The sequence below is a fragment of the Globicephala melas genome, chromosome 10, assembly GCF_963455315.2.
Source record: "Globicephala melas chromosome 10, mGloMel1.2, whole genome shotgun sequence".
Taxonomy (NCBI): domain Eukaryota; kingdom Metazoa; phylum Chordata; class Mammalia; order Artiodactyla; family Delphinidae; genus Globicephala; species Globicephala melas.
In genome coordinates, this window is record NC_083323.1 from 74,663,976 (window position 1) to 74,690,665 (window position 26,690).

At 35.3% G+C, this 26,690-nt stretch overlaps 1 protein-coding gene across 1 annotated transcript in view; it reads left to right on the forward strand.

Moving 5' to 3' along the window:
- Positions 1-26,690, forward strand: part of CPNE8 (copine 8) — a 246,164-nt gene that overhangs the window by 69,215 nt on the left and 150,259 nt on the right. Inside the window, exons 3-4 of the mRNA XM_060306321.1 lie at positions 5,448-5,511; positions 21,354-21,457. Of these exons, the coding sequence (XP_060162304.1) occupies positions 5,448-5,511; positions 21,354-21,457 (168 nt within the window). The remainder of the gene's footprint in view (positions 1-5,447; positions 5,512-21,353; positions 21,458-26,690) is intronic.

Sequence of the window (26,690 nt, forward strand, 5' to 3'; positions counted from 1 at the left end):
AAGGGTGTTCTCTTACAGAATCACAATATGATAATCAAAATTAGGAAACTTTACAATGAAGTTACCTAATCCACACTCCATATTCAAATTTCAAAAGTTGTCCCAATTTTTATAGCTCTATATCCCCAGTCTAAAACTTAATCAAAAATTTTACATTGAATTTAGTTGTCCTAATTTTTAGTCTCTTTTAACCTAGAATAGTTACTCAGCTTGTCTTTGTCTTTTTATGCCTTGCCTTGTTTTTAATAAGAACTTTAGATTTACAGAAAAATTGTGAAAATCCTACAGAGAATTTTGTATATCCCTCACCCAGTTTCCTCTAACATTAATATCTTAGGTTAACATGGTATATTTGAAAAAACTAGGATAACAATGTTGATACAACTACTAAACTACAGACTTTACTTGAATTTCACTTGTTTTTCCACTACTGTCATTTTTCTATATCAGAATTCACTTCAGGATACCTCTTTGCATTTAGTCATCCTATCTTCTAGTATCCTCTGTTATGTGACAATTTTTAAGTCCTTCCATGATTTGGATGACTTTGGCCGTTTTGAGAAGTACTAGTCAGATATTTTGTAGAACGTTCTTCAAATTGGGGTTGTTTGATATTTTTCTCATGCTTAGATTGGTGTTACAGGTTTGGAGGGGAAGACTACAGTGGTGAAATGCCCTTCTTATTATATCATATCAGTGGTACATGATATCAATGTGACTTATCACTGGTGATTGTTAACATTGATCACTGACCAATGTGGTACTTACCAGGTTAAAATTGCTCAACATAATGATGTATCTGTCCTTTTGTTGTATGGTTAGTTCTTTATATATTTTGGAACTACAATGTTAGATGCATATAGTATTGAGATTATTGTATCTTCCTAATTAATTGAACCTTTTATTATTACACAGTAATGATTTCTGGCAGTCTTTTTTAAATTTAAAATTTACATGTTTGCTATTAATGTAGGTACACTGGTTTTCATTAGGGTTAGTTTTTTTTTTTTCCTTTAGTGTATCTTTCCATTCTTTTCTTTTGAATATTCTAAATTCTTAAATTCTAATGTCTGTTGTAAATAGCTATGTATGAATTTTATTTTTTATACAGAATGACAGTCTTTGTTTCTAATCTGTAGCATTTAGTTCATTAACATGTACTTTTGTAACTGTTGCTCTGGATTTATTTCGATCACTTATTTAGTGCTTCTCATGTGCTTCACACTTTTTTTTCTTTAGTTTCTTTTGAATTGGTTATATTTTTAAAACACCATTTCACAATCTTTCTTTTCTAACCTTTAGATTACAAAGTCCTTAAAAATTGTAGTTTCCTAGGAATTTCTAAATTTACCTAATTTATCAAATTCTATTTACTTTAAAGACTCTTTTACTTTCTTCCTTAAAATCTTTAAGATTTTAACTTAAATTCTCACCCTCCTGATCAATGCTATCATTATTATTTGTATTTTTTATTTTAGTTTATAACATTACTATTATTGATTTTCTTATCAATAATATTCATTAAGATTTTAAGTCAATATTTATTAAGGTTTTTCATATTTACCACTTCCCTTATTGTTTCTTCATTCATCTCATGTTTGATCATTCTTCGTAAGTTTGAAGTCCATCCTTTAGAAATTCCTCAAGAAAATGTGCTTGGCTGTAAATTCACTCAATTCTATTTTGTTTAAAAATACCTGTAGTTCATACTTGTTCTTAAAAGAGATATACTATATAAAATCCTAGAGTGATAGTTATTTTCTTTCAAAATCATTCAAGATATTTTTTCAATTGTCTTATAGCTTCCAATGTTCCTTCTGAGTAGTCAGCTCTTAATTTAACATTCTTATCTTTGTAGGTCATCTGTCTTTTCTCTCTGGCTGCTTTGAAAATATGCCATTTTAGCTCTGGTGTTTTGACATGTCCTTAATATGTGTGTAGGTATAAATGTACTTTTATTTATGCTGCTTGAAATTCATTGGACTTTTTGAATCTGGAAATTGATGTTTCTCAACAGTTCTAGCAGTTTCCTGGCCATTCTCTCTTCAAATATTGCATCTCCTCTATTCATTTTTTCTTCTCCTTCTGGACCTCTGCTTAGATGTACATTAAAACTTTTACCTTTTCCCTCCACGTCACTAAACCTCTTTGCAATTTTTCCCATATCAGCCTCTCCATGCTGCATTAGTGATAAATTCTTTATATCCATCTTTCAGTTCACTAATTCTTCTGCTGTGTATAATCTACTGTTAAATCCATCTACAGTCTCTACATTATTTCTAGAAGTCCTATTTTTTTCTCCATATATTCTTGATTATTTTATAGTTCTTTGCTAGTTCCTCATATTTCCATTCTTCTCTATATATTATGTATATTATGCATACTTACATTGTGTATATTATGCATAATATTTTTAGGGTTCTACGTCTGTGTTAGATTCTGCAGCCTGCTTTTTCTGGAGACTTTAAAACATGGTACATTTTTTCTTTAGGGTTTTGAGATATTTTAGAATAAGCTCATACATATTTTTAAACTTTTAATGTGATAGTATTTTGAGATTTAGTTTGAAGGCAAATTCTTCCAGAGAGATTTTGTACTTACCAACTAACTGTGATCACTTGAATTAAGCTGAATTCTTGGTTTGAAGTTTGTAATTGCCTAGGTAGTTAAAATTAAGGCAGCAAGCCTGGTTAAGGTTCTCTATTATTAGGATACATTTTTTTCTCTTTCATTAATCACCACATTTTAAGGCATGGATTTATTTTGTGGGTCCCTCCAAAGTAAATGTTTATATCTAATTTATGCTACATTCAGGCAATATAGTCATTGTGATCTAAGCTTTATGCTATTAGTTGTTTATTTATTGAATTCTCCACCTTGTGAGTACTCCCTCACATTTTTTTTTTTTTTTTTTGGTCTCTCATCTTTATGCTCTAAGGAGCCATAAATTAATACAACCATTATGGAGAACAGTATGGAAGTTCCTTAAAAAGCTAAAAATAGAACTACCATATGATCCAGCAATCCCACTACTGGGCAAATACCATGAGAAAACCATAATTCAAAGAGGGACATGTACCACAATGTTCACTGCAGCTCTATTTACAATAGCCAGGACATGGAGCCAACCTAAATGTCCATTGACAGACAGATGAATGGATAATGAAGATGTGGCACATATATGCAATGGAATATTACTCAGCCATAAAAAGAAACAAAACTGAGTTGTTTGTAGTGAGGTGGATGGACCTGGAGTCTGTCATACAGAGTGAAGTCAGAAAGAGAAAAACAAGTACCGTATGCTAACACATATATATATAGAATCTAAAAAACAAACCAAAAAAATGGTACTGATGAACCTAGTGGCAGGGCAGGAATAAAGATGTAGACATAGAGAAAGAACTTGGGAACACAGTAGGTGGAGGGGGAAGCTGCAGTGAAGTGAGAGTAGCATTGACATATATACACTACTGAAGGTAGAATGGTTAGCTAGTGGGAAGCAGCAGCATAGCACAGGGAGATCAGCTTGGTGCTTTGCAATGACCTAGAGATGTGGGATAGGGATGGTGGGAGGGAGGCTCAAGTGGAAGGAGTTATGAGGATATATGTATCCATATGGCTGATTCACTTTGTTGTACAACAGAAACTAATGCAGTATTGTGAAGCAATTATACTCCAATAAAAACCTATTAAAAAAAAAGCCCAAGATTAAACTCTCCAGGGTTTACCTCTGTTTGTCTTTCTGGCTTTCCATCTTCAGTTTCTAATTGGTTCTTACTTTTCTTGCCAGGTTATCGGAGCATTTATAAATACTTTTTGCAAATTTTATTCAGTATTTTAAATTATTTTCAGGTAGATGCTCAGTCAGGGTGTTTTAGCTTGCTGTAATGCTGAGAGTGTAAATCTTGTGATTCACAAATAGAAAAAAAGAAGGAAAAAGTACAGCTGGATTAGAAAAATTAACTGATTACTGACAATGGAGGGATGCTAAAAATGATGTATGTATTTTCTTCAAATGACAGTTATTATCTGCATTGCCACCTGCAGTTGGTGCATATGCAAGTTCTCCCAACACAACCGGTACTGGAGAGCGTCATCTCTTTCAATGACTGACAACTTAAGACATGTAAAATTGCACCCCATTTTTATTTCAGTAAGAATCTTCTTTTTTATTGTGACCAGTCTACTAAATGCTTATCCACTTATTAAATTTTGTCTTGCATTAAAAAAAGATGTGTTTAATATTCTATGAAAAAAACATGCAAAGATAAATTAATTGATCTCTTAGTCATAAAGACCTGGAGAAAATGTCACATACAAACTGGCATAGATTATTGGAGTTGAATCATATTCTTGAGGACAAAAACACTTGTTTGGCTCTAATTCCACAATTTGTAGTTCCTAGGAAAAACAGAAGAGTCTGAGCTATGATTAGTGATAGGACAAAAGAAGCATGAAGTATACCTTTAGAGCATTAGGATTACTCTTTGGAAGCTTCTCTTGGACTTGTCTCTGTATTCCCTCAGGTAAAGCAGGAAACCATGCACATACCTTGCATTATCCTAGTGCACTTTGCTCTTGGTGTCAGCTGGAAGCTATATGAGCATAAATATTGCATAGACGTTTAGAAAGAAAATTGGGTGGAAGTTTTGCTTTGCTTAATTTTGCTTACGTATTATATGTTTTCCTAATATATTGAGTGCCTGTTATGTATAGATATTTAAATCTGTCGGTTTACAAGAGGTTTATAACATGAATTTTGCTCTTATAGAGCTTATAATCAACTTGGGGAAAGAAGGGTAAAAAATATGTGCTTGTAACAATTTAGTAATAATTAAATGCTAAACCTGTGGTACTGACTTTAATGTCAATAGGAGCACAGAAAAGGCCAAGTTTTGTGTAAGGTTGACTGGGATAAGAGTTCCTGGAACAAGTAAAACTTCCTCTGGGGATGTAGAAAGTTTGGGGCAGAATAGGGAAGAGTTTAACACACTATGGTATGCCAAGGTGTGGGAATTGGCACAGAGCAAAAATAAGCCCAAATAAATAACCATGTTGATGAAAGAAGAAAGAAATATTGAAAACCAAGATTAGGAATACGTTTTAATCACATAATAGAAATCTTAGAAGTCATGGGAGAATATTTTATATTATAGATACTACATTATATTATATTAATTATATATGATAGACAGTGTGAAGCTATTGAAGATTCTTGGGCAAAGGACTGACATGTTGAAAGTGCTCAAAGTTTAGCTTTATCAATAAATGTGGATCTATAGGATAAACTCAAATTTGAAACTAGGAATATATTTTGTTAGAGCCCACCTATTAGTATGCTTTTTGTTTGGTTATATAAAAATAAAATATATATTTAATATTCATTTATATTATATACTATTAATATAAAATATCATTGTATTTAAGTATGCTTTTTGTTGTTTTAGAGGAATTCCAGGGAAGAAATGTGGTACAATCATCCTCACAGCAGAGGAATTAAACTGTTGCAGAGTAAGTAAATATTTCTTTGAATGAAAAAGTATTTCCAATACTTCTTTGAAATGATAATTCTCAAACTATACTTAAATGATTTTTCTTGAGTAGTTTTAGCAAAAGATAATTAAAACTACATTATATAATTCTAAATTCGTAAAATATCATTTTAGATACTTAGTACTTTAACCAGAGAGACTACATTCTATAGTCCAAATAGGATAATCATTTATTTTAACAGTCTTTTTAATGAATAGAAATTATTAAAATAAAACCTAATGGTAATATCATTTGGGGGGGCATTAATATAAGGAATTGTCAATTGTATCAACCAATTCAGTTCTTGCAAAAATTTGAAGATTTTATGTGTGATCCTGAAGGAATATTTCTAGTCACTTGACTGTAACCATTTTGTGTAACATACTTGTTTTTCTGTATTTCTAATTGAATAAATTCAATATTCATATATGGTCTCATGTTTTCTTAGCTTGGGAAGCTCACATTTGTAGAAATAACCAGCTACCACTCCAGCTAAAAGTATAGTGACATAGAGTGCATATTCATTAATCTTAGAAAACTGCTATTTTTAGTTGTGATTTGGTGATCTAATCATCTTTCATACTTCTCGCCTCTGAATTTGTATATGTATATGGTAATCTGTGTTTGTATAATGAGGAAGGAAAGAGAAAAAGAAGTTCAGGGTCAGTAAGATGCATGTTCTTTATTGTGACATTAACATGCTATTCTGTCAAAATCTTGATATTAAGATTATTTTGTATACATATGCTAATGAAGAAATTATTATGAGTTCTAATTCCAAATAGAACCAAGATATCAAGGTCATAGATTGAGTATTGCCAGGCTGCATCTTAAACATCTTCTGCTTTCATTCTGTTGTTTTGCCTGGAGGAACAAGAAAATTATAAAGCTTCCATGCAAATGAAGTAGAATATGTTACTTAGTGATCCAGAGGCATTTTCACTGTTCTTTATAATAATGAAGTTTTAAAAACATCTGGAATTATCTTTTAATATTACTTATTAATCATATTAATATTATTTACATATTTCTCACACTTAGAAATTATATATCTAATATTTTTAAATTGTTTAGAATCTTGATCTAACTTCACTTATGTATGCTACGTTCTGATTCTTAGCTACAGACACTGATAATCAACATAATTAAAATAATCATTGAAATAATATTATTATGCTAGTATCGTAGAAGAGACAAGTGTGTTCAAAGCAATGATCATAGTTAACTTCAGACAATGCCTTTTAAATGTGCATTTTATGGTACTTTAAAAATATCATACATTATCACTTAGAATTTGGAATGAAGTAATTTTATTTCAATTTGACATTATACAAATTGACACTTATTTTCTTGAAAACACATTACCATTTGTTAGCTTGAGCATAAACTTTGGAATCAGGACACCTAAATTTCAGTATTATCTCTTTCACTATTCAGCTGAGTGAAATTTTTTGGAGCTTTAATTTCTGCATTTGTCAACAGCTAAAAGTCTTTATACAGGCATACCTCATTTTATTGTGCTTCACATATATTGCATGTTTTACAAATTGAAGGCCTGTGGCAGCCCTCTGGTGAAGAAGCCTATCAGCACCATTTTTCCAACAGCATTGCTCACTTCTAGTCTTTGTGTCACATTTTGCTAATTTTTGTACACTATCAAATTTTTTCATTATTATTACATTTGTTATGGTGATCTGTGATCAGTGATCTTTCATGTTACTATTGCAGTTGTGTTTGGGCACCACAAAATTAATAAATGTGTGTGTGCTGACTGTTCCACCAACTGGCCATTCCCCTGTCTCTTTCCCTCTGCTCAGACATCCTTATCCTCTGAAATGCAGCAATATAGAAATTAGGCCAATTAATATCTCTACAATGGCCTCTAAGCATTTAAGTGAAAGGAATATTCACACATCTCTCACTTTAAATCAAAAGCTAGAAACGATTAAGCTTACTGAGAAAGGCATGTCAAAAGCCAAGCTGAGATAGGCTGAAAGCTAGGCCTCTTGGGCCAAACAGTTAGTCAAGGTTGTGAAGGCAAAGGAAAAGTTCTTGAAGAAAATTTCACATTCTACTCCAGTGGACACACATATGATAAGAAAGCAAAACATCCTTATTGCTGATATGGAGAAAGTTGTAATGGTCTGGATAGAAGATCAAACCAGCCACAACATTCCCTTAAGCCAAAGCCTAATCCAGAGGAGGGCCCTAGCTCTCTTAAATCCTATGAAGGCTAAGAGAGGTGAGGAAGCTGCAGAAGAAAAGTTCAAAGCTAGCAGAGGTTGGTTCATGAGGTTTAAGGAAAGAAACTCTGTCCATAACATAAAAGTAGTACAGGTGAATCAGCAGGTGCTTATATATAGAGAAGTTGCAGCAAGTTATCCAGATGTGCCAACTAAGATAATTAGTGAAGATCACTGCACTAGATAACAGGTTTTAAATGTACATGAAATAGCCTTATATTGGAAGGAGACACAATCTAGGACTTTCATGGCTAGAGAGGAGAAATCAGAGCCAATGTTTATTTACCATTTAGAAAATCCTTGGGCTGCTGAGAATTATGTTAAATTTGCTCTGCCTGTGCTGTATAAATGGAACAACAAAGCCTGGATTATATCACATGTTTACAGCATGGTTTACTGAATATTTTAAGCCCACTGGTGAGACCTACTGCTCAGAGAAAAATGATTCCTTTCAAAATATTACTACAAAGCTACAGTAAACAAGACTGTATGGTACTGGCACAGTAACAGAAATATAGATCAATGGTACAGGATAGAAAGTCCAGAGATAAGCCCACGCACATATGGTCACCTAATTTATGACAAAGGAGGCAAGAACATACAATGGAGAAAAGACAGCCTCTTTAATAAGCAGTGCTGAGAAAAGTGGACAGCTACATGTAAAAGAAAGAAATTAGAACACTGCCTAACAGCATACACAAAAATAAACTCGAAATGGATTAAAGACCTAAATGTAAGACCGGACACTATAAAACACTTAGAGGAAAATCACTCTTTGACATAAACCACAGTGAGATCTTTTTTGACCCACCTCCTAGAGTAATGAAAATAAAAACAAAAACAAAAGGGACCTAATTAAACTTAAAAGCTTTTGCACAGAAAAGGAAACCATAAACAAGACGAAAAGGCACCCTCAGAGTGGGAGAAAATATTTACAAACAAAGCAACAGACAAAGGATTAATCTCCAAAATATACAAACAGCTCGTGGAGCTCAATATCAAAAAAACAAACAACCCAATTAAAAATTAGGCGGAAGACCTAAATAGACATTTCACCAAAGAAGACATACAGATGGCCAAGAGGAACATGAAAAGATGCTCATCACTGATTATTATTAGAGAAATGCAAATCAAAACTACAATGAGGTATTACACTGGTCAGATGGTCATCATCAAAAAATCTAGAAGTAATAAATGCTGGAGAGGGTGTGGAGAAAAGGGAACCCTCCTGCACTGTTGGTGAGAATGTAAATTGATACAGCCACTATGAAGAACAGTATGGAGATTCCTTAGAAAACTAAAAATAGAACTACCATATGACCCAGCAATCCCACTACTGGGCATATACTCTGAGAAAACCATAATTCAAATAGAGACATCTACCCCAGTGTTCACTGCAGCACTATTTACAATAGCCAGGACATGGAAAAAACCTAAATGTCCAACAACAGATGAATGGGTAAAGAAGATGTAGCACATATATACAATGGAATATTACTCAGCCATAAAAAGGAATTAAATCAGGTCATTTGTAGAGACATAGATGGACCTAGAGTCTGTCATACAGAGTGAAGTAAGCCAGAAAAAAAACCCCAAATATCATATATTAACACATATATGTGGAATCTAGAAAAATGGTACAGCTGAACCTATTTGCAGGGCAGGAACAGAGACATAGACATAGAGAACAGACATGTGGACATGGGGGGAAGGGGAGGATGGGACCAATTGGGAGACTAGGATTGACATATATGCACTACCATGTTTAAAATAGATAGCTAGAGAGAACATGCTGTAAGCACAGGAAGCTCAGCTCAGTGCTCTGTGACGACCTAGATGGGTGGGATGGGGGTGGGGGGTGGGAGGGAGGTCCAAGAATGACAGGATATAGGTATACATATAGTTGATTCACTTTATTGTACAGCAGAAACTAACACAACATTGCAAAGCAATTATACTCCAATACAAAAATAAGTTAAAAACACAAAACAAAACAAAAACAAAAATATTATTGCTCATTGACAATGCACCTGGTCACACAAGAGCTCTGATGGAGATGTACAAGATTGATGTTGCTTTCATGCTTGCTAACACAACACTCATTCTTCAACCCGAGGCTCAGGGAGTAAATTCGACTTTCAAGTCTTGTTATTTAAGAAATAATACATTTCCTAAAGCCACAGCTGCCACAGATAGTGATTCCTCTGATGGATCTGGGCAACGTCAATTGAAAACCTTCTGGAAAGGATTCACCATTCTAGATGACGTTAAGAACATTCGTGGGGAGAAGCCCAAATATCGACATTAACAGGAGTTTGGAAGAAGTTGATTCCAACACTCACAGATGGATGACTTTGAGGGGTTTAAGACTCCAGTGGAGGAAGTAACTGCTGATGTTGTGGAAATGGCAATAGAATTAGAAGAGTAAGTGGAGCCTGAAGATGTGACTGAATTGCTGCAATCTCATGATAAGACTTAAACGGATGACAGGTTGCATCTTATGGATGAGTAATGAAAGTGGTTTCTTGAGATGGAATCTACTGGTGAAGATGTTGTGAAGATTGTTGAAAGGACAACAAAGGATTTAGAGTATTGCATAAGCTTAGTTGACAAAGCCACAGCAGGGTTTGAGTGGGTCGACTCTGATTTTGAAAGAAGTTCTAACTATGGGTTAAATGCTATCAAACAGCATTGCATGCTACAGAGAAATCAATCCTGAAAGGACAAGGCAATTGATGGGGCAAATTTCATTGTCTTATTTTAAGAAATCGCTACAGCCACCCCAACCTTCAACAACCACCACCCTGATCAGTCAGCAGCCATCAACATCGAGGCAAGACTCTCCACCAACAAAAAGATTGTGACTCACTGAAGGCTCAAATGATAGTTAACATGTTTAGCAGTTGAGTATTTTTAAATTAAGGTATGTACATTGCTTTCTTAGACATAATGCTATGCACACTTAATAGACAACAGTATTATCTCCTCCAGATGGTTACTTTGCAGAATTAAAAATGGGCCATATTTGAGAAATGGCTAAATTATAAATTTATACAAATGTGTATTTTCAGTGTGGTAATCCTAATTATCTCAACCACAGTTTATTTCAGATGCAAGTTTTGTGATATATCTTGTCAAATTCTAGAGTAAGAATTAAAGTAATTTTGAAGTCATATTGGAAATGTTTCTTCACTCAGTATTTTTAAGGTAGCTTGAAATTGTCCACAAAGAATATTTTTCATTCTGATTGATTGATTCAAAAATATTCACAAAATGTATAACGTGCTAGTCCCTGGAAAGGAAGCTTGGAATACAATGGCAAGAAAAACCAACAACAAGCAGCCCTTGTCCTTTTCTCTAAAAAACATGTAGTTTGTGGAAAAGACGGACATTAATCAGATGACTGTGTAGGTAAATATTTCAAGATGTGTTCTAAGTGATAAATATGAGAGAGTACCATGGAGAATCATAATTTATATTGGGTGGAGGTAACTCCGGGACTCTTTGAGAAAATTCCATTTTAGCTTAGACCCAAGTAATGGTTTGTCAGCCAAAGGGTAAGATTTCCAACAGAGCACACAGCTTGTATAGGGCCCAAAGAGGGAAAGAGTGTGCCTGGTGTGTGTTAGTTAGCAAGGGGATGGGAGTGGGGGAATGATTGAGCTAAAACTTTGCCAGATAACGGTGGAAAAGGCTGCTCAGAGTTTGTTTGGTGTTGGGCTTTTGTAGACAATGTTAAAGATTCTGTGTTTATCCTAAATGCAAGGGAGAGCCTTGAGTAATTTTAAGTTATGAACAAAATTAATTTCTTTGATGTTTTAAGTCCATTACTCTCTCTGCTGAATGGAGAATCGATTGGATAGGTCCAAGAAGGTGGATCTATGGATTGGATAGGTGGAAGAGGGAGAAAGGAATAAATGCCAATGTGCATGTCCAGGTGAGAGAAGAGGTTGGCTTGGACTAAGATGGTGCCTGTGTAGCTGGATTGAAGATTTGAGAAATTTTTTAGAGATAGAATTATGCAGCTTGATGATGGATTGGATAAAAGGTCAGGAAAGGGAAGAGTCAAGGACAACTTCCTTGAGCACTTTGGGTGGATGATGAATCACTCATTGAGTTGGGAAAAATTACTGGAGAAACAAGTTTGATTTGAATTTGTTAGAAATGCCTCTGAACATTTAAGTGGATTTCTTCAATAGGAAGTTTGTTACACTGGTGTGGAGTATTAAAGAAAGGTCTTAAAATTCTCTCAGGGTGGCATTAAGCATAAGAGTTAAAAAAAAAAACCAACTGTAATGATGCTTGTATATTTCTAGAAGTAGTAAATGCTTGTTTTTTCCCCAGAAATTAGACTTGTTTTGTGTTTGGTAGAGGTGGAATCTCTCCTAAGTTATTAACCTGAGTAATTACAAAAAACATTTTCCCCAAGTTTATATCACTTGGTTCATTGAAAGAAATTTTTTCTCTTGAGTCAGTTATTCATTTTGCAAGCCTTATGAAATATAATTTGAAAAACTACAATTTGGTGTTACATTTACCAGTGATCATATGAAAATTCATGTTTAAATAATATTTAGTCTCTTTGAAGTTTTAGTCGGCATTTATTTGAAATATACACATTTCAGGATTCTACTATGTATTTTAAGTACATCAGAATGTTTTATGGTAATTTGTGTTTTGTTTTAGGTGCTTTGGAAAAATGTCTTAAAGGAGTGATTTATTTCTGTGGCAAGAACAATAAAAAAATTTGCACTTAAAAAAAAAAGAACAATGTCTTTTTCCCATGTTCTTGGAAAACCACATTCTCCTAAGGGCATTTTAATATATGTGAAGATGCTTAATAAGTATTTCTGAACTCTGAAAAATGAAGTGGTGAATTAACATTTTCACCAAGTAATATTTAAAACACTGACTTCTTGATTTAATGTGAATTACTTTGACCCTCCACCTGCTTCAAAAATTGTTAACATCTCCTTTCAGTTAAAAAACCAAACAAATCTAAAATACTGATTTTAATTTTTAAATTACTATATAATTTATACTCTTTAAATATTGCTTATCATCATTGAATAATGTTTAACTTCCTTGATTTATGATACCTCATCTTGTTTACCTTTAAGGTAAATCATGTAGGTTATGAGTGCTTGAGTCTATAAATTGATAAAAATGATTGGTTTGACAAAATAATTAATATATAAATAAGTGATTTAAATTACAGGTGAAAATGAAAGTGCTTTACTTTACTTCAAGCAATATATAATATGTTATTTTGAAATGTAGTTATTTAGAAATTGTGGTACACTTTTATATAATTAAGAAGGAACCTTTATTTCCCTTGATAGCAAACTGTATTGTCAGTCTGGATCTGTCTTTTGCTTCATCTAATCATCTAATGAATCTCAACATCTAATACATGGTAGATACATAGTAAATGCTTAGTAAATATTTCCTTAGGAAATTAAAAAAAAATTTCTAAAACTATGCACCTGAATAACTGAAGATACAAATAGACATCTTGTATTAAAATGTTGGGTACATAGAATTAACCAGTTTAATAGTACTTTTCTGGGGCAGGAAATGTTGAACAGTTTTAACAAGTAATGGTTCTGTGACTAGAACAAAAACTTCCAGGAGTCAATTTTTTAGTCTTATAGTCCTTTAAAAACAATTTTATGTTGTCTGGAATTTTCCCACATTTGGCCATTTGTATTAAAATGGAAAAATTTGTTTTCTTGTCAAGACTTGCTTGTGATCTGCAGTTTCTAGTTATTTTTCACCTGTTATTATTTTTAGCATCTTTATTGGAGTATAACTGCTTTACAATGGTGTGTTAGTTTCTGCTTTATAACAAAGTGAATCAGTTATACATATACATATATTCCCATATCACTTCCCTCTTGCATCTCCCTCCCTCCCACCCTCCCTATCCCACCTCTCTAGGTGGTCACAAAGCACCGAGCTAATCTCCCTGTGCCATGAGGCTGCTTCCTACTAGCTATCTATTTTACATTTGGTAGTATATATATGTCCATGCCACTTTCTTACTTTGTCACAGCTTACCCTTCCCTCTCCCCATATCCTCAAGTACATTCTCTAGTAGGTCTGTGTCTTTATTCCCGTCTTACCCCTAGAATCTTCATGAACTTTTTTTCCCCCTTAGATTCCATATATATCTGTTAACAGATATATATCTGTAAGTCTCTTCCTGACTTACTTCACCCTGTATGACAGACTCTAGGTCCATCCAACTCACGACAAATAATTCAATTTCGTTTCTTTTTATGGTGGAGTAATATTCCATTGTATATATGGGCCACATCTTCTTGATCCATTCATCCAATGAAGGACACTTAGGTTGCTTCCATGTCCTGGCTATTGTAAACAGAGCTGCAATGAACATTTTGGTACATGACTCTTTTTGAATTATGGTTTTCTCAGGGGATATGCCCAGTAGTGAGATTACTGGGTCGTATGGTAGTTCTATTTGTAGTTTTTTAAGGAACCTTCATACTGTTTTCCATCGTGGCTGTATAAATTTACATTCCCACCAGCAGTGCAAGAGTGTTCCCTTTTCTCCACACCCTCTCCAGCATTTATTGTTTCTAGATGTTTTGATGATGGCCATTCTGACTGGTGTGAGATGATATCTCATTGTAGTTTTGATTTGCATTTCTCTAATGATTAATGATGTTGAGCATTCTTTCATGTGTTTGTTGGCACTCTGTATATTCTCCTTGGAGAAATGTCTATTTAGGTCTTCTGCCCATTTTTGGATTGGGTTGTTTGTTTTTTTTTATTGAGCTGCTTGTAAAGTTTGGATTTTAGTCCTTTTGTCAGTTGCTTCATTTGCAAATATTTTCTCCCATTCTGAGGGTTGTCTTTTGGTCTTGTTTATGGTTTCCTTTGCTGTGCAAAATCTTTTAAGTTTCATTAGGTCCCATTTGTTTATTTTTGTTTTTATTTCCATTTCTCTAGGAGGTGGGTAAAAAAGGATCTTGCTGTGATTTGTGTCATAGAGTGTTCTGCCTATGTTTTCCACTAAGAGTTTGATAGTGTCTGGCCTTACATTTAGGTCTTTATCCATTTTGAGCTTATGATTGTGTATGGTGTTAGGGAGTGTTCTAATCTCATACTTTTACATATACCTGTCCAGTTTTCCCAGCACCACTTATTGAAGAGGCTGTCTTTTCTCCACTGTATATCCTTGCCTCCTTTATCAAAGTTAAGGTGACCATATGTGCGTGGATTAATCTCTGGGCTTTCTACCCTGTTCCATTGATCTATCTTTCTGTTTTTGTGCCAGTACCATACTGTCTTGATTACTGTAGCTTTGTAGTATAGTCTGAAGTCAGGGAGCCTGATTCCTCCAGCTCCGTTTTTCGTTCTCAAGATTGCTTTGGCTATTTGGGGTCTTTTGTGTTTCCATACAAATTGTGAAATTTTTTGTTCTAGTTCTGTGAAAAATGCCAGTGGTAGTTTGATAGGGATTGCATTGAATCTATAGATTGTTTTGGGTAGTAGAGTCATTTTCACAATGTGGATTCTTCCAATCCAAGAACATGGTATATCTCTCCATCTATTTGTATCATCTTTCATCAGTGTCTTATAATTTTCTGCATACAGATCTATTGTCTCCTTAGGTAGGTTTATTCCTAGATATTTTATTCTTTTTGTTGCAGTGGTAAATGGGAGTGATTTCTTAATTTCACTTTCAGATTTTTCATCATTAGTGTTTAGGAATGCCACAGATTTCTGTGCATTCATTTTGTATCCTGCTACTTTAACAAATTCATTGATTAGCTCGAGTAGTTTTCTGGCAGCAATATTGGGATTCTCTATGTATAGCATCATGTCATCTGCAAACAGTTACAGCTTTACTTTTCCTTTTCCGATTTGGATTCCTTTTATTTATTTTTCTTCTCTGATTGCTGTTGCTAAAACTTCCAAAACTATTTTGAATAAGAGTGGTGAGAATGGGCAACCTGGTCTTGTTCCTGATCTTAGTGGAAATGCTTTCAGTTTTTCACCATTGAGGACGATGTTGGCTGTGGGTTTGTCATATATGGCCTTTATTATGTTGAGGAAAGTTCCCTCTATGCCTACTTTCTGCAGGGATTTTATCATAAATCAATGTTGAACTTTGTCACAAGCTTTCTCTGCATCTATTGAGTTAATCATATGGTTTTTCTCCTTCAATTTGTTAATATGGTGTATCACATTGATTGATTTGCATATATTGAAGAATCCTTGCATTCCTGGAATAAACCCCACTTGATCATGGTGTATGATCCTTTAAATGTGCTGTTGGATTCTGTTTTCTAGTATTTTGTTGAGGATTTTTGCATCTATGTTCATCAGTGATATTGGCCTGTAGTTTTCTTTCTTTGTGACATCTTTGTCTGGTTTTCGTATCAGGATTATGGTGGCCTCGTAGAATGAGTTTGGGAGTTTTCTTCCCTCTGCTATATTTTGGAAGAGTTTGAGAAGGATAGGTGATAGCCCTTCTCTAAATGTTTGATAGAATTCGCCTGTGAAGCCATCTGGTCCTGGGCTTTTGTCTCTTGGAAAATTTTTAATCACAGTCTCAATTTCAGTGTTTGTGATCAGTCTGTTCGTATTTTCTGTTTCTTCCTGGTTCAATATTGGCAGGTTGTGCATTTCTAAGAATTTGTTCATTTCTTCCAGGTTGTCCATTTTACTGGCATAGAGTTGCTTGTAGTAATCTCTTATGATCTTTTGAATTTCTGCAGTGTCAGTTGTTACTTCTCCTTTTTCATTTCCAATTCTATTCACTTGACTCTTCCCCCTTTTTTTCTGGATGAGTCTGGCTAATGCTTTATTAATTTTGTTTATCTTCTCAAGAAACCAGCTTTTAGTTTTATTGATCTTTGCTATCATTTCCTTCATTTCTTTTTTCATTTATTTCTGAACTGATCGTTATGATTTCTTTCCTTCTGCTAACTTTGGGTTTTTTTTTTTTTTCTTCTTTCTCTAATTGCTTTTGGTACAAGGTTAAGTTGTTTATTTGAGATGTTTCCTGTTTCTTAAGGTAGGATTTTATTGCTATAATCTTCCCTCTTACAACTGCTTTTGCTGCATCCCATAGGTTTTGGGTTGTTGTGTTTCCATTGTCATTTGTTTCTACATATTTTTTGATTTCCTCTTTGATTTCTTCAGTGATCACTTCGTTATTAAGTAATGTATTGTTTAGCCTCCATGTGTTTGTATTTTTTACAGATCTTTTCCTGTAATTGATATCTAATCTCATAGCATTATGGTCAGAAAAGATACTTGATATGATTTCAATTTTCTTAAGTTTACCAAGGCTTGATTTGTGACCCAAGATATGATCTGTCCTGGAGAATGTTCCATGAGCCCTTGAGAAAAAAGTGTATTCTGTTGTTTTTGGATTGAATGTCCTATAAATATCAATTAAGTCCATCTTGTTTAATGTATCACTTAAAGCTTGTGTTTCCTTATTTATTTTCATTGTGGATGATCTGTCTGTTGGTGATAGTGGGGTGGTAAAGTCCCCTAATATGATTTTGTTAGTGTTGATTTCCTTTTTTATGGCTGTTAGCATTTGCCTTATGTATTGAGGTGCTCCTATGTTGGGTGCATAAATATTTACAATTGTTATGTATTCTTCTTGGATCGATCCCTTGATCATTACGTAGTGTCCTTCTTTGTCTCTTCTAATAGTCTTTATTTTAAAGTCTATTTTGTCTGATATGAGAATTGCTACTCCAGCTTTTTTTTTTTTTTTTTTTTTTTTGCTGTACGCGCACCTCTCACTGTTGTGGCCTCTCCTATTGCAGAGCACAGGCTCTGGATGCACAGGCTCAGCGGCCATGGTCATGGGCCCAGCCGCTCCGCAGCATGTGGGTTCTTCCTGGCCCGGGGCACGAACCCATGTCCCCTGCATTGGCAGGCAGACTCTCAACCACTGTACTACCACAGAAGCCCTCCAGCTTTCTTCTTATTTCCATTTGCATGGAATATCTTTTTCCATCCCCTCACTTTCAGTCTGTATGTGTCCCTAGGTCTAAAGTGGGTCTCGTGTAGACAGCATATATATGGGTCTTGTTTTTGTATCCATTCAGCCAATCTGTGTCTTTTGGTGGGAGCATTTAATCCATTTATGTTTAAAGTAATTATCGATATGTATGTTCCTATTCCCATTTTCTTAATTGTTTTGGGCTTATTATTGTAGGTCTTTTCCTTCTCTTGTGTTTCCTTCTTAGAGATGTTCCTTTAGCATTTGTTGTAAAGGTGGTTTCGTGGTGCTGAACTCTCTCAGCTTTTGCTTGTCTGTAAAGGTTTTTATTTCTCCCTCAAATCTCAATGAGATCCTTGCTGGGTAGAGAAATCTTGGTTTTAGGTTTTTGTCCTTCATCACTTTAAATACGTCCTGCCAGTCCCTTCTGGCTTGCAGAGTTTCTGCTGAAACATCAGCTGTTAACCTTATGGGGATTCCCTTGTGTGTTATTTGTTGTTTTTACCTTGCTACTTTTTTTCTTTTTTCCAGTATGTGGGCCTCTCACTGTTGTGGACTCTCCCGTGCGTAGCACAGGCTCCGGACGCCCAGTCTCAGCAGCCATGGCTCACAGGCCCAGCCGGTCCACAGAATGTAGGATCCTCCCAGACCGGGGCACGAATCTGTGTCTCCTGCATTAGCAGGTGGACTCTCAACCACTGCGCCACCAGGAAGCCCTACCTTGCTGCTTTTAATATGTTTTCTTTGTATTTACTTTTTGACAGTTTGCTTAATATGTGTCTTGGCATGTTTCTCCTTGGATTTATCCTGTATGGGACTCTCTGTGCTTCCTGGACTTGATTAACTATTTTCTTTCCCATATTAGGGAAGTTTTCAACTGTAATCTCTTCAAATATTTTCTCAGTCCCTTTCTCTTTCTCTTCTTCATCTGGGACCTCTACAATTCGAATGTTGGTGCATTTAATGTTGTCCCAGAGATCTCTGAGACAGTCCTCAGGTCTTTTCACTCTTTTTTTTTATTCTGCTCTGCAGTAGTTATTCCATTATTTTATCTTCGAGGTCTCTTATCCATTCTTTTGCCTCAGTTGTTCTGCTTTTCATCCCTTCTAGCCTGTTTTCAATTTCACTTATTGTGTTGTTCATCATTGCTTGTTTCCTCTTTAGTTCTTCTAGGTCCTTGTTAAATGTTTCTTTTATTTTCTCCATTCTGTTTCCAAGATTTTGGATCATCTTTACTAGCATTATTCTGAATTCTTTTTCAGGTAGACTGCCTCTTTCCTCTTCATTTGTTAGGTCTGGTGGGTTTTTATCTTGCTCCTTCATAGGCTGTGTGTTTTTCTGTCTTCTCCTTTTGCTTATCATACTGTGTTTGGGGTCTCCTTTTTGCAGGCTGCAGGTTCATAGTTCCCGTTGTTTTTGGTGTCTGTCCCCAGTGGCTAAAGTTGGTTCAGTGGGTTGTGTAGGCTTCCTGGTGGAGAGGCCTAGTGCCTGTGTTCTGGTGGATGAGGCTGGATCTTGTCTTTCTGGTGGGCCAGTCCACATCTAGTCATGTGGTTTGGGGTGTCTGTGGCTTTATTATGATTTTCGGCAGCCTTTCTGCTAATTGGTGGCGTTGTGTTCCTGTCTTGCTGGTAGTTTGGCATAGGGTGTGCAGCACTGTAGCTTGCTGGTTGTTGAGTGAAGCTGGGCGTTGGTGTTGAGATGGACATCTCTGGGAGACTTTCGCTGTTTGATATTACGTGGAGTTGGGAGATCTCTTGTGGACCAGTGTCCTGAAGTTGGCTCCTCCTCCTCAGAGGCACAGCACTGACTCCTGGGTACAGCACCAAGAGCCTTTCATCCACATGGCTCAGAATAAAAGGGAGAAATTAGAAAGAATGAAAAAAAGAGGATAAAATAAAATAAAATAAAGTAAGATAAAATAAAATAAAGTTATTAAAATAAAAAATAATTATTAAGAAAAAAAAATTTTTTTAAGTAAAAACAACAACAACAAAAGGACAGACAGAACCCTAGGACAAATGGTGAAAGCAAAGCTATACAGACAAAATCTCACACAGAAGTATACACATACACACTCACAAAAAGAGGAAAAAGTAACGTATTTTGCTCCCAAAGTCCACCTCATCAATTTGGGATGATTCATTGTCTATTCAGGTGTTCCACAGAGGCAGGGCACATCAAGTTGATTGTGGAGATTTAATCCGTTGCTCCTGAGGCTGCTGGGAGAAATTTCCCTTTCTCTTCTTTGTTCACACAGCTCCCAGGGTTCAGCTTTGGATTTTTCCCTGCCTCTGCGTGTAGGTCACCGGAGGGCATCTGTTCTTCACTCAGACAGGACGGGGTTAAAGGAGCAGCGATTCACGGGTCTGGCTCACTCGGGCCAGGGGGAGGGAGGGGCACGGAGTGCGGGGCAAGCCTGCGGTGGCAGAGGCCATCATGACGTCGCACCAGCCTGAGGCGCGCATGTGTTCTCCCGGGGAAGTTTTCTCTGGATCACGGGACCCTGGCAGTGGCGGGCTGCACAGGTTCCCGGTAGGGGAGGTGTGGAAAGTGACCTGTGCTTGCACACAGGCTTTTTGGTGGCAGCAGCAGCGGCCTTAGCATTTCATGCCCGTCTCCGGGGTCTGTGCTGTTAGCCATGGCTCGCGCCCATTTCTGGAGCTCCTTTAAGCAGCGCTCTTAATCCCCTGTCTTCCTGCACCAGGAAACAAAGAGGGAAGAAAAGTCTCTTGCCTCTTCAGCAGGTCCAGACATTTTCCTGGACTCCATCCCAGCTAGCCGTGGTGCACTAACCCCTTCAGGCTGTGTTGCCGCCACCAGTCCTCTCCCTGCCATCTGACCAAAGCCCGAGCCTCAGCTCCCAGCCCCCGCCCGCCCCAGTGGTGAGCAGACAAGCCTCTCGGGCTGGTGAGTGCTGGTTGGCACCGATCCTCTGTGCGGAAATCTCTCCGCTTTTCTCTCCACACCCTTGTTGCTGTGCTCTCCTCCGTGGCTCCGAAGCTTCCCCCCTCCACCACCCGCAGTCTCCGCCCGGGAAGGGGCTTCCTAGTGTGTGGAAACCTTTCCTCCTTCACAGCTCCCTTCCACTGGTGCATGTCCTGTCCCTACTCTTTTTTTTTTTTTTTTTTTTTTTGCGATACGTGGGTCTCTCACTGTTGTGGCCTCTCCAGTTGCGGAGCACAGGCTCCGGACTCACAGACTCAGTGGCCATGGCTCACGGGACTAGCCGCTCTGCGGCATGTGGGATCTTCCCAGACCAGGGCATGAACCCATGTCCCCTGCATTGGTGGGCAGACTCTCAACCACTGCGCCACCAGGGAAGCCCCTGTCCCTACTCTTTTGTCTGTGTTTATTCTTTTTTCTTTTGCCCTACCCAGGTATGGGGGAGTTTCTTGCCTTTTGGGAGGTCTGAGGTCTTCTGCCAAAATTCATTGGGTGTTCTGTAGGAGTTGTTCCACGTGTAGATGTATTTCTGATGTATCTGTGGGGAGGAAGGTGATCTCCACGTCTTACTCTTCCGCCATCTTCTCCCTCTCCTTCACCCAGGTTTTGAGCTATTTTATTAATTTTGTTTGTAGGATGCTGTTCTGATGCAATTTTGTGCGAACAAATTGGACAAGAAGGACTTCTTTGGAAAATCAGATCCTTTTCTTGTATTTTATCGAAGTAATGAAGATGGCAGGTAGATTTATCTTTTATGAATTTTAAGGCTATTATAACTATGACTTTATCAGTTTTTCTCAGATATTCATATTAAATTGATAAACAAATATTTTGGTAATCAAAAAATGATTTGATTTTTTATTCTCAATAATAATGTGTAACTTTATAGGCATTTTATGTTTTTTTGATATTTATAATGAATGATTTTCAGCTTCATAGAAACATTTCCTCTTTACTTTTCCTAAAATTATATTATTGCCTTAATAGAATGGATGATTTATATGTTTGTGGAAATCTAAAATTATGAAACTAAAGTATTTTGTTATAGAATTGAACTCTTAAGCCAATTTCTTGGAGAAGAATATGGAGTTTAGGGGTTGCTTTTTATTCTACAGGGTTTTTTCAATGATATCTAACATTCAGGAAAATTTTTCATTACCCTCTAGTAATTTGAATATTTTACCAGTTACGATTAGACTGGTTTCTTTGTGATTTGAAAATGTATTATAGAGTTATAATTTATTTTATTTTTTTATTGAAGTATAGTTAATATACAATATTATATGAGTTACAGGTATACAATATAGTGATTCACAAGTTTTAAAGATTGCACTTCATTTATAATTATTTTACAATATTGGCTACATTCCTTGTATTGTATTATATCCTTGTAGCTTATTTTATACAAAATAGTTTGTAACTCTTATTTCCCTACTCTAACATTGCTCCTCCTCTCTCCTCTTTCATCACTGGTAACCAATAGTTTGTTCTCTATATCCATGGGTCTGCTTCTTTTTTGTTATATTCACTAGTTTGTTGTAGTTTTTAGATTCCACATATAAGGAATATCATACAGTATATGTCTTTCTCTGTCTGACTTATTTCTCGTAGCATAGTATCCTCTAAGTCCATCCATGTTATTGCAAATGGCAAAGTTTTCATTCTTTTTTATTGTCTGAGTAGTATTCCATTGTACAGAGTATAATTTAATACATATGACTCTACGATGAAATACATTTTATTGTTATCTTCTATGATTCTTACTGTATTGTCAGTAGTAATGAAAAAGTTTAGTGGTTAAATTTATGAGTTAAATGAGGTCCTGCTGCCTAGGTGTAAACCGTGACCCTGCTACTTAATAGCTGTGGGACCATAGGCAAGTTTTTAAACTCATATGACACTCAGTTTCCTCATCTGTAAAATGGGCTATGATCATAGTTATCTCCCAGTGCTGTTGAGAGTATCAAATGAGTTACTACACAAAAATCATCTAGAAGCTTCCCTAACATAACATAAGAATTATGTTAGCTGTTATTATTATTATTATCTTATGGTATAATGTTTCCTCTTCTGTTTTCCTTAACTGTGCATAATAAAATACTAGCTAAAGAGAAAATGTCATTTGGAGATTAAAATTAGGAGAATAGAATATAAAAAAAAAGTAACCTGCTTCACTTATATATGAAATTATACAACATGTTAATATTATGTAATAAGTATAAAATGGTACATAAAAATAGAAAGTTTGCTATTTAAAGTGATTATACTGAGCAATATAAAATGAAGCTTAACATAGTGTATGAATTTTGCTGATGCAGCTACTGGGCAACTGTTGGTTATTTTTGTTGAGGTATCATATGGTTGGATTTTGCATGCTTCTTTTCTATTTTGGTGGTAAAAATGTTAGAGTAGCATTTGTATCTGAATACTAATTTACCCATGTGAAAAATATTGGACAGTGGATGAAATAACCATATTTTCCAGTCATTTCACAGTTAGGAAAAAAACTAAAGGATTGTTAAAATTTTCTTGAATTAAAAAGTTCTTATGTTTCCTCCTGTTTGAATGACTTATTTCCTGAACTTTCTATTTTATTCTTACTAGTTTTCTTAGAAATATTTGTTGTACAATTATAGAATTTCAGTCTATCATACATTTAATGCTCCTTGTAAGAGATATATTACAAAATTTATTATGCTTATAAAAATAGTATTAACTTGTTGATTAAATAAAATATAAATATTGAGTGCAACTTATCCAAAAATCTCAAATCATTTAAAAATAACTATTGCTAAAATTTTGTGAATCTCATTTCAGAAAACTTTCCACTTGCATATACACAGAGAAAATAGTTTGCCAGCTAGATCCAAATATATATATTAGGGCATATGTATTAATATACATATGTTTTGTTCTGATGAGTTTTGAATGAATAAAAATGCTTTTACTCCTCAATTTTTATGTGTGTTTTTGTAACTGCAAAGACTTTATCTTCATTTTTAAGATGTATTTGAACACGGAGCTACTTCAGAAATTGCTTGTTGCCTAGTGGTTGAGGCTCATATTATAAGAAAGAGTAAAACTTAATTTCTACTGTAAGCATTAATGAAAATCCATTATAATATATGATTACAAATTCTTATTTTCTTGCTTTCACATTATTTAGTAATTTGACCTGTATTCATCATTAGGTAATAATTTTCCTTTGGAATAACTGTTTTATGGTAATTGGCTTCATTTAAGGTATTTAAACAGGTTATTTAATAAAAATATTTTTCTTATAATGCTATGTGTAATACGTATATACATACACATTTATATTTATATAGCAATACTCCTGAATTCAGGAGCAATACTCCTGAATAGTAGTAGAAAGAGCTACCTCAGACTCCTGTTAGAATTTTCACTAATTACACTAGTGCTGGAATACTAGAGAGATTTTGGTGTCTATATCACATCTAATGCTTTACAAATGAGAATGATTAATAGAAGACAGATGACTACCTCACTTACAAGTAACTCACTAAGAAGGTGAGTCACTTTATTAAGAGAAGAAGTTTCAATGTATTTCATTTCTATTGCTGATAATACTAGAAATGTGACAGAAATTTTGATTTAACTGTAAGCAAAAAGGCCTAGAAGTCAGTAGATTATTGAGCATGTTAGTTTGAAGATGGTTCATTGGTCGCTTTATTTCTATCTAGCTCTCTATCGATTTAATCTACTATCTATCTATCATCCATCTATCATCTATCTATCTTCTACCTACCTATCTAGATACCTATATAGCTAGGTATCTATATCTATCACCATACCAAAGATTGGTATATATTAGAATATGATATAAGAGAAGAAGAGAAAGTCCCTTTGTAAATCTTTAAGAATATGTAGTGTTATGAAGATTGGCAGATGCCTGTTTATGAAAACAATATATATACTTTTGTCCCTAAGAATTTTTCTTAACCATTTTTGTGTACTTCTGCTTTTTCTCATTTGATTCCCTCTGTTTTTCTCCTGCCTATTTCTCCTTGTCTCCCTTAATTTTCTTCCTTTTGCTTTAGATATTTTGATTAACCTTTTATTTTTTTATTTTTTATAACACCTTTATTGGAGTATAATTGCTATACAATGGTGTGTTAGTTTCTGCTTTATAACAAAGTGAATCAGTTATACATATACATATATTCCCATATATCTTCCCTCTTGCATCTCCCTCCCTCCCACCCTCCCTATCCCCCTCTAGGTGGTCACAAACCACCAAGCTGATCTTCCAGTGCTATGCGGCTGCTTCCCACTAGCTATCTATTTTAAGTTTGGTAGTGTATATATGTCCGTGCCACTCTCTAACTTTGTCAGAGCTTACCCTTCCCCCTCCCCATATCCTCAAGTCCATTCTCTAGTAGCTCTGTGTCTTTATTCCCATCTTACCCGTAGGTTCTTCATGACCTTTTTTTTTTCTTAGATTACATATAGATGTGTTAGCATATGGTATTTCTTTTTCTCTTTCTGACATACTTCACTCTGTATGACAGACTCTAGGTCCATCCACCTCACTACAAATAACTCAATTTTGTTTCTTTTCATGGCTGAGTAATATTCCATTGTGTATATGTGCCACATCTTCTTTATCCATTCATCTGTTGGTGGACACTTAGGTTGCTTCCATGTCCTGGTTATTGTAAATAGAGCTGCAATGAACATTTTGGTACATGACTCTTTTTGAATTATGGTTTTCTCAGGGTATATGCCCAGTAGTGGGATTGCTGGGTCATATGGTAGTTCTATTTGTAGTTTTCTAAGGAATCTCCATACTGTTCTCCATAGTGACTGTATCAATTTGCATTCCCACCAACAGTGCAGGAGTGTTCCCTTTTCTCCACACCCTCTCCAGCATTTATTGTTTCTAGATTTTTTGATGATGGCCATTCTGACTGGTGTGAGATGATATCTCATTGTAGTTTTGATTTGCATTTCTCTAATTATTAATGATGTTGAGCATTCTTTCATGTGTTTGTTGGCAATCTGTATATCTTCTTTGGAGAAATGTCTATTTAGGTCTTCTGCCCATTTTTGGATTGGGTTGTTTGTGTTTTTGTTATTGAGCTGCTTGAGCTGCTTGTAAATTTTGGAGATTAATCCTTTCTCAGTTGCTTCATTTGCAAATATTTTCTCCCATTCTGAGGCTTCTCTTTTGATCTTGTTTATTGTTTCCTTTGCTGTGCAAAAGCTTTGAAGTTTCATTAGGTCTCATTTGGTTTTATTTCCATTGCTGTAGGAGGTGGGTCAGAAAGGATCTTGCTGTGATTTATGTCATAGAGTGTTCTGCCTATGTTTTCCTCTAAGAATTTGATAGTGTCTGGCCTTACATTTAGGTCTTTAATTCATTTTGAGTTTTTTTTTTTTTAGTTTATTTTTGTGTATGGTGTTAGGGAGTGTTCTAATTTCATACTTTTACATCTGCCTGTCCAGTTTTCCCGGCACCACTTATTGAAGAGGCTGTCTTTTCTCCACTGTATATTCTTGCCTCCTTTATCAAAGATAAGTTGACCATATGTTTGTGGGTTTATCTCTGGGCTTCCTATCCTGTTCCATTGATCTATCTTTCTGTTTTTGTGCCAGTACCATACTGTCTTGATTACTGTAGCTTTGTAGTATAGTCTGAAGTCAGGGAGCCTGATTCCTCCAGCTCCGTTTTTCGTTCTCAAGATTGCTTTGGCTATTTGGGGTCTTTTGTGTTTCCATACAAATTGTGAAATTTTTTGTTCTAGTTCGGTGAAAAATGCCAGTGGTAGTTTGATAGAGATTGCATTGAAACTGTAGATTGCTTTGGGTAGTAGAGTCATTTTCACAATGTGGATTCTTCCAATCCAAGAACATGCTATATCTCTCCATCTATTTGTATCATCTTTAATTTCTTTCATCAGTGTTTTATAATTTTCTGCATACAGGTCTTTTGTTTCCTTAGGTAGGTT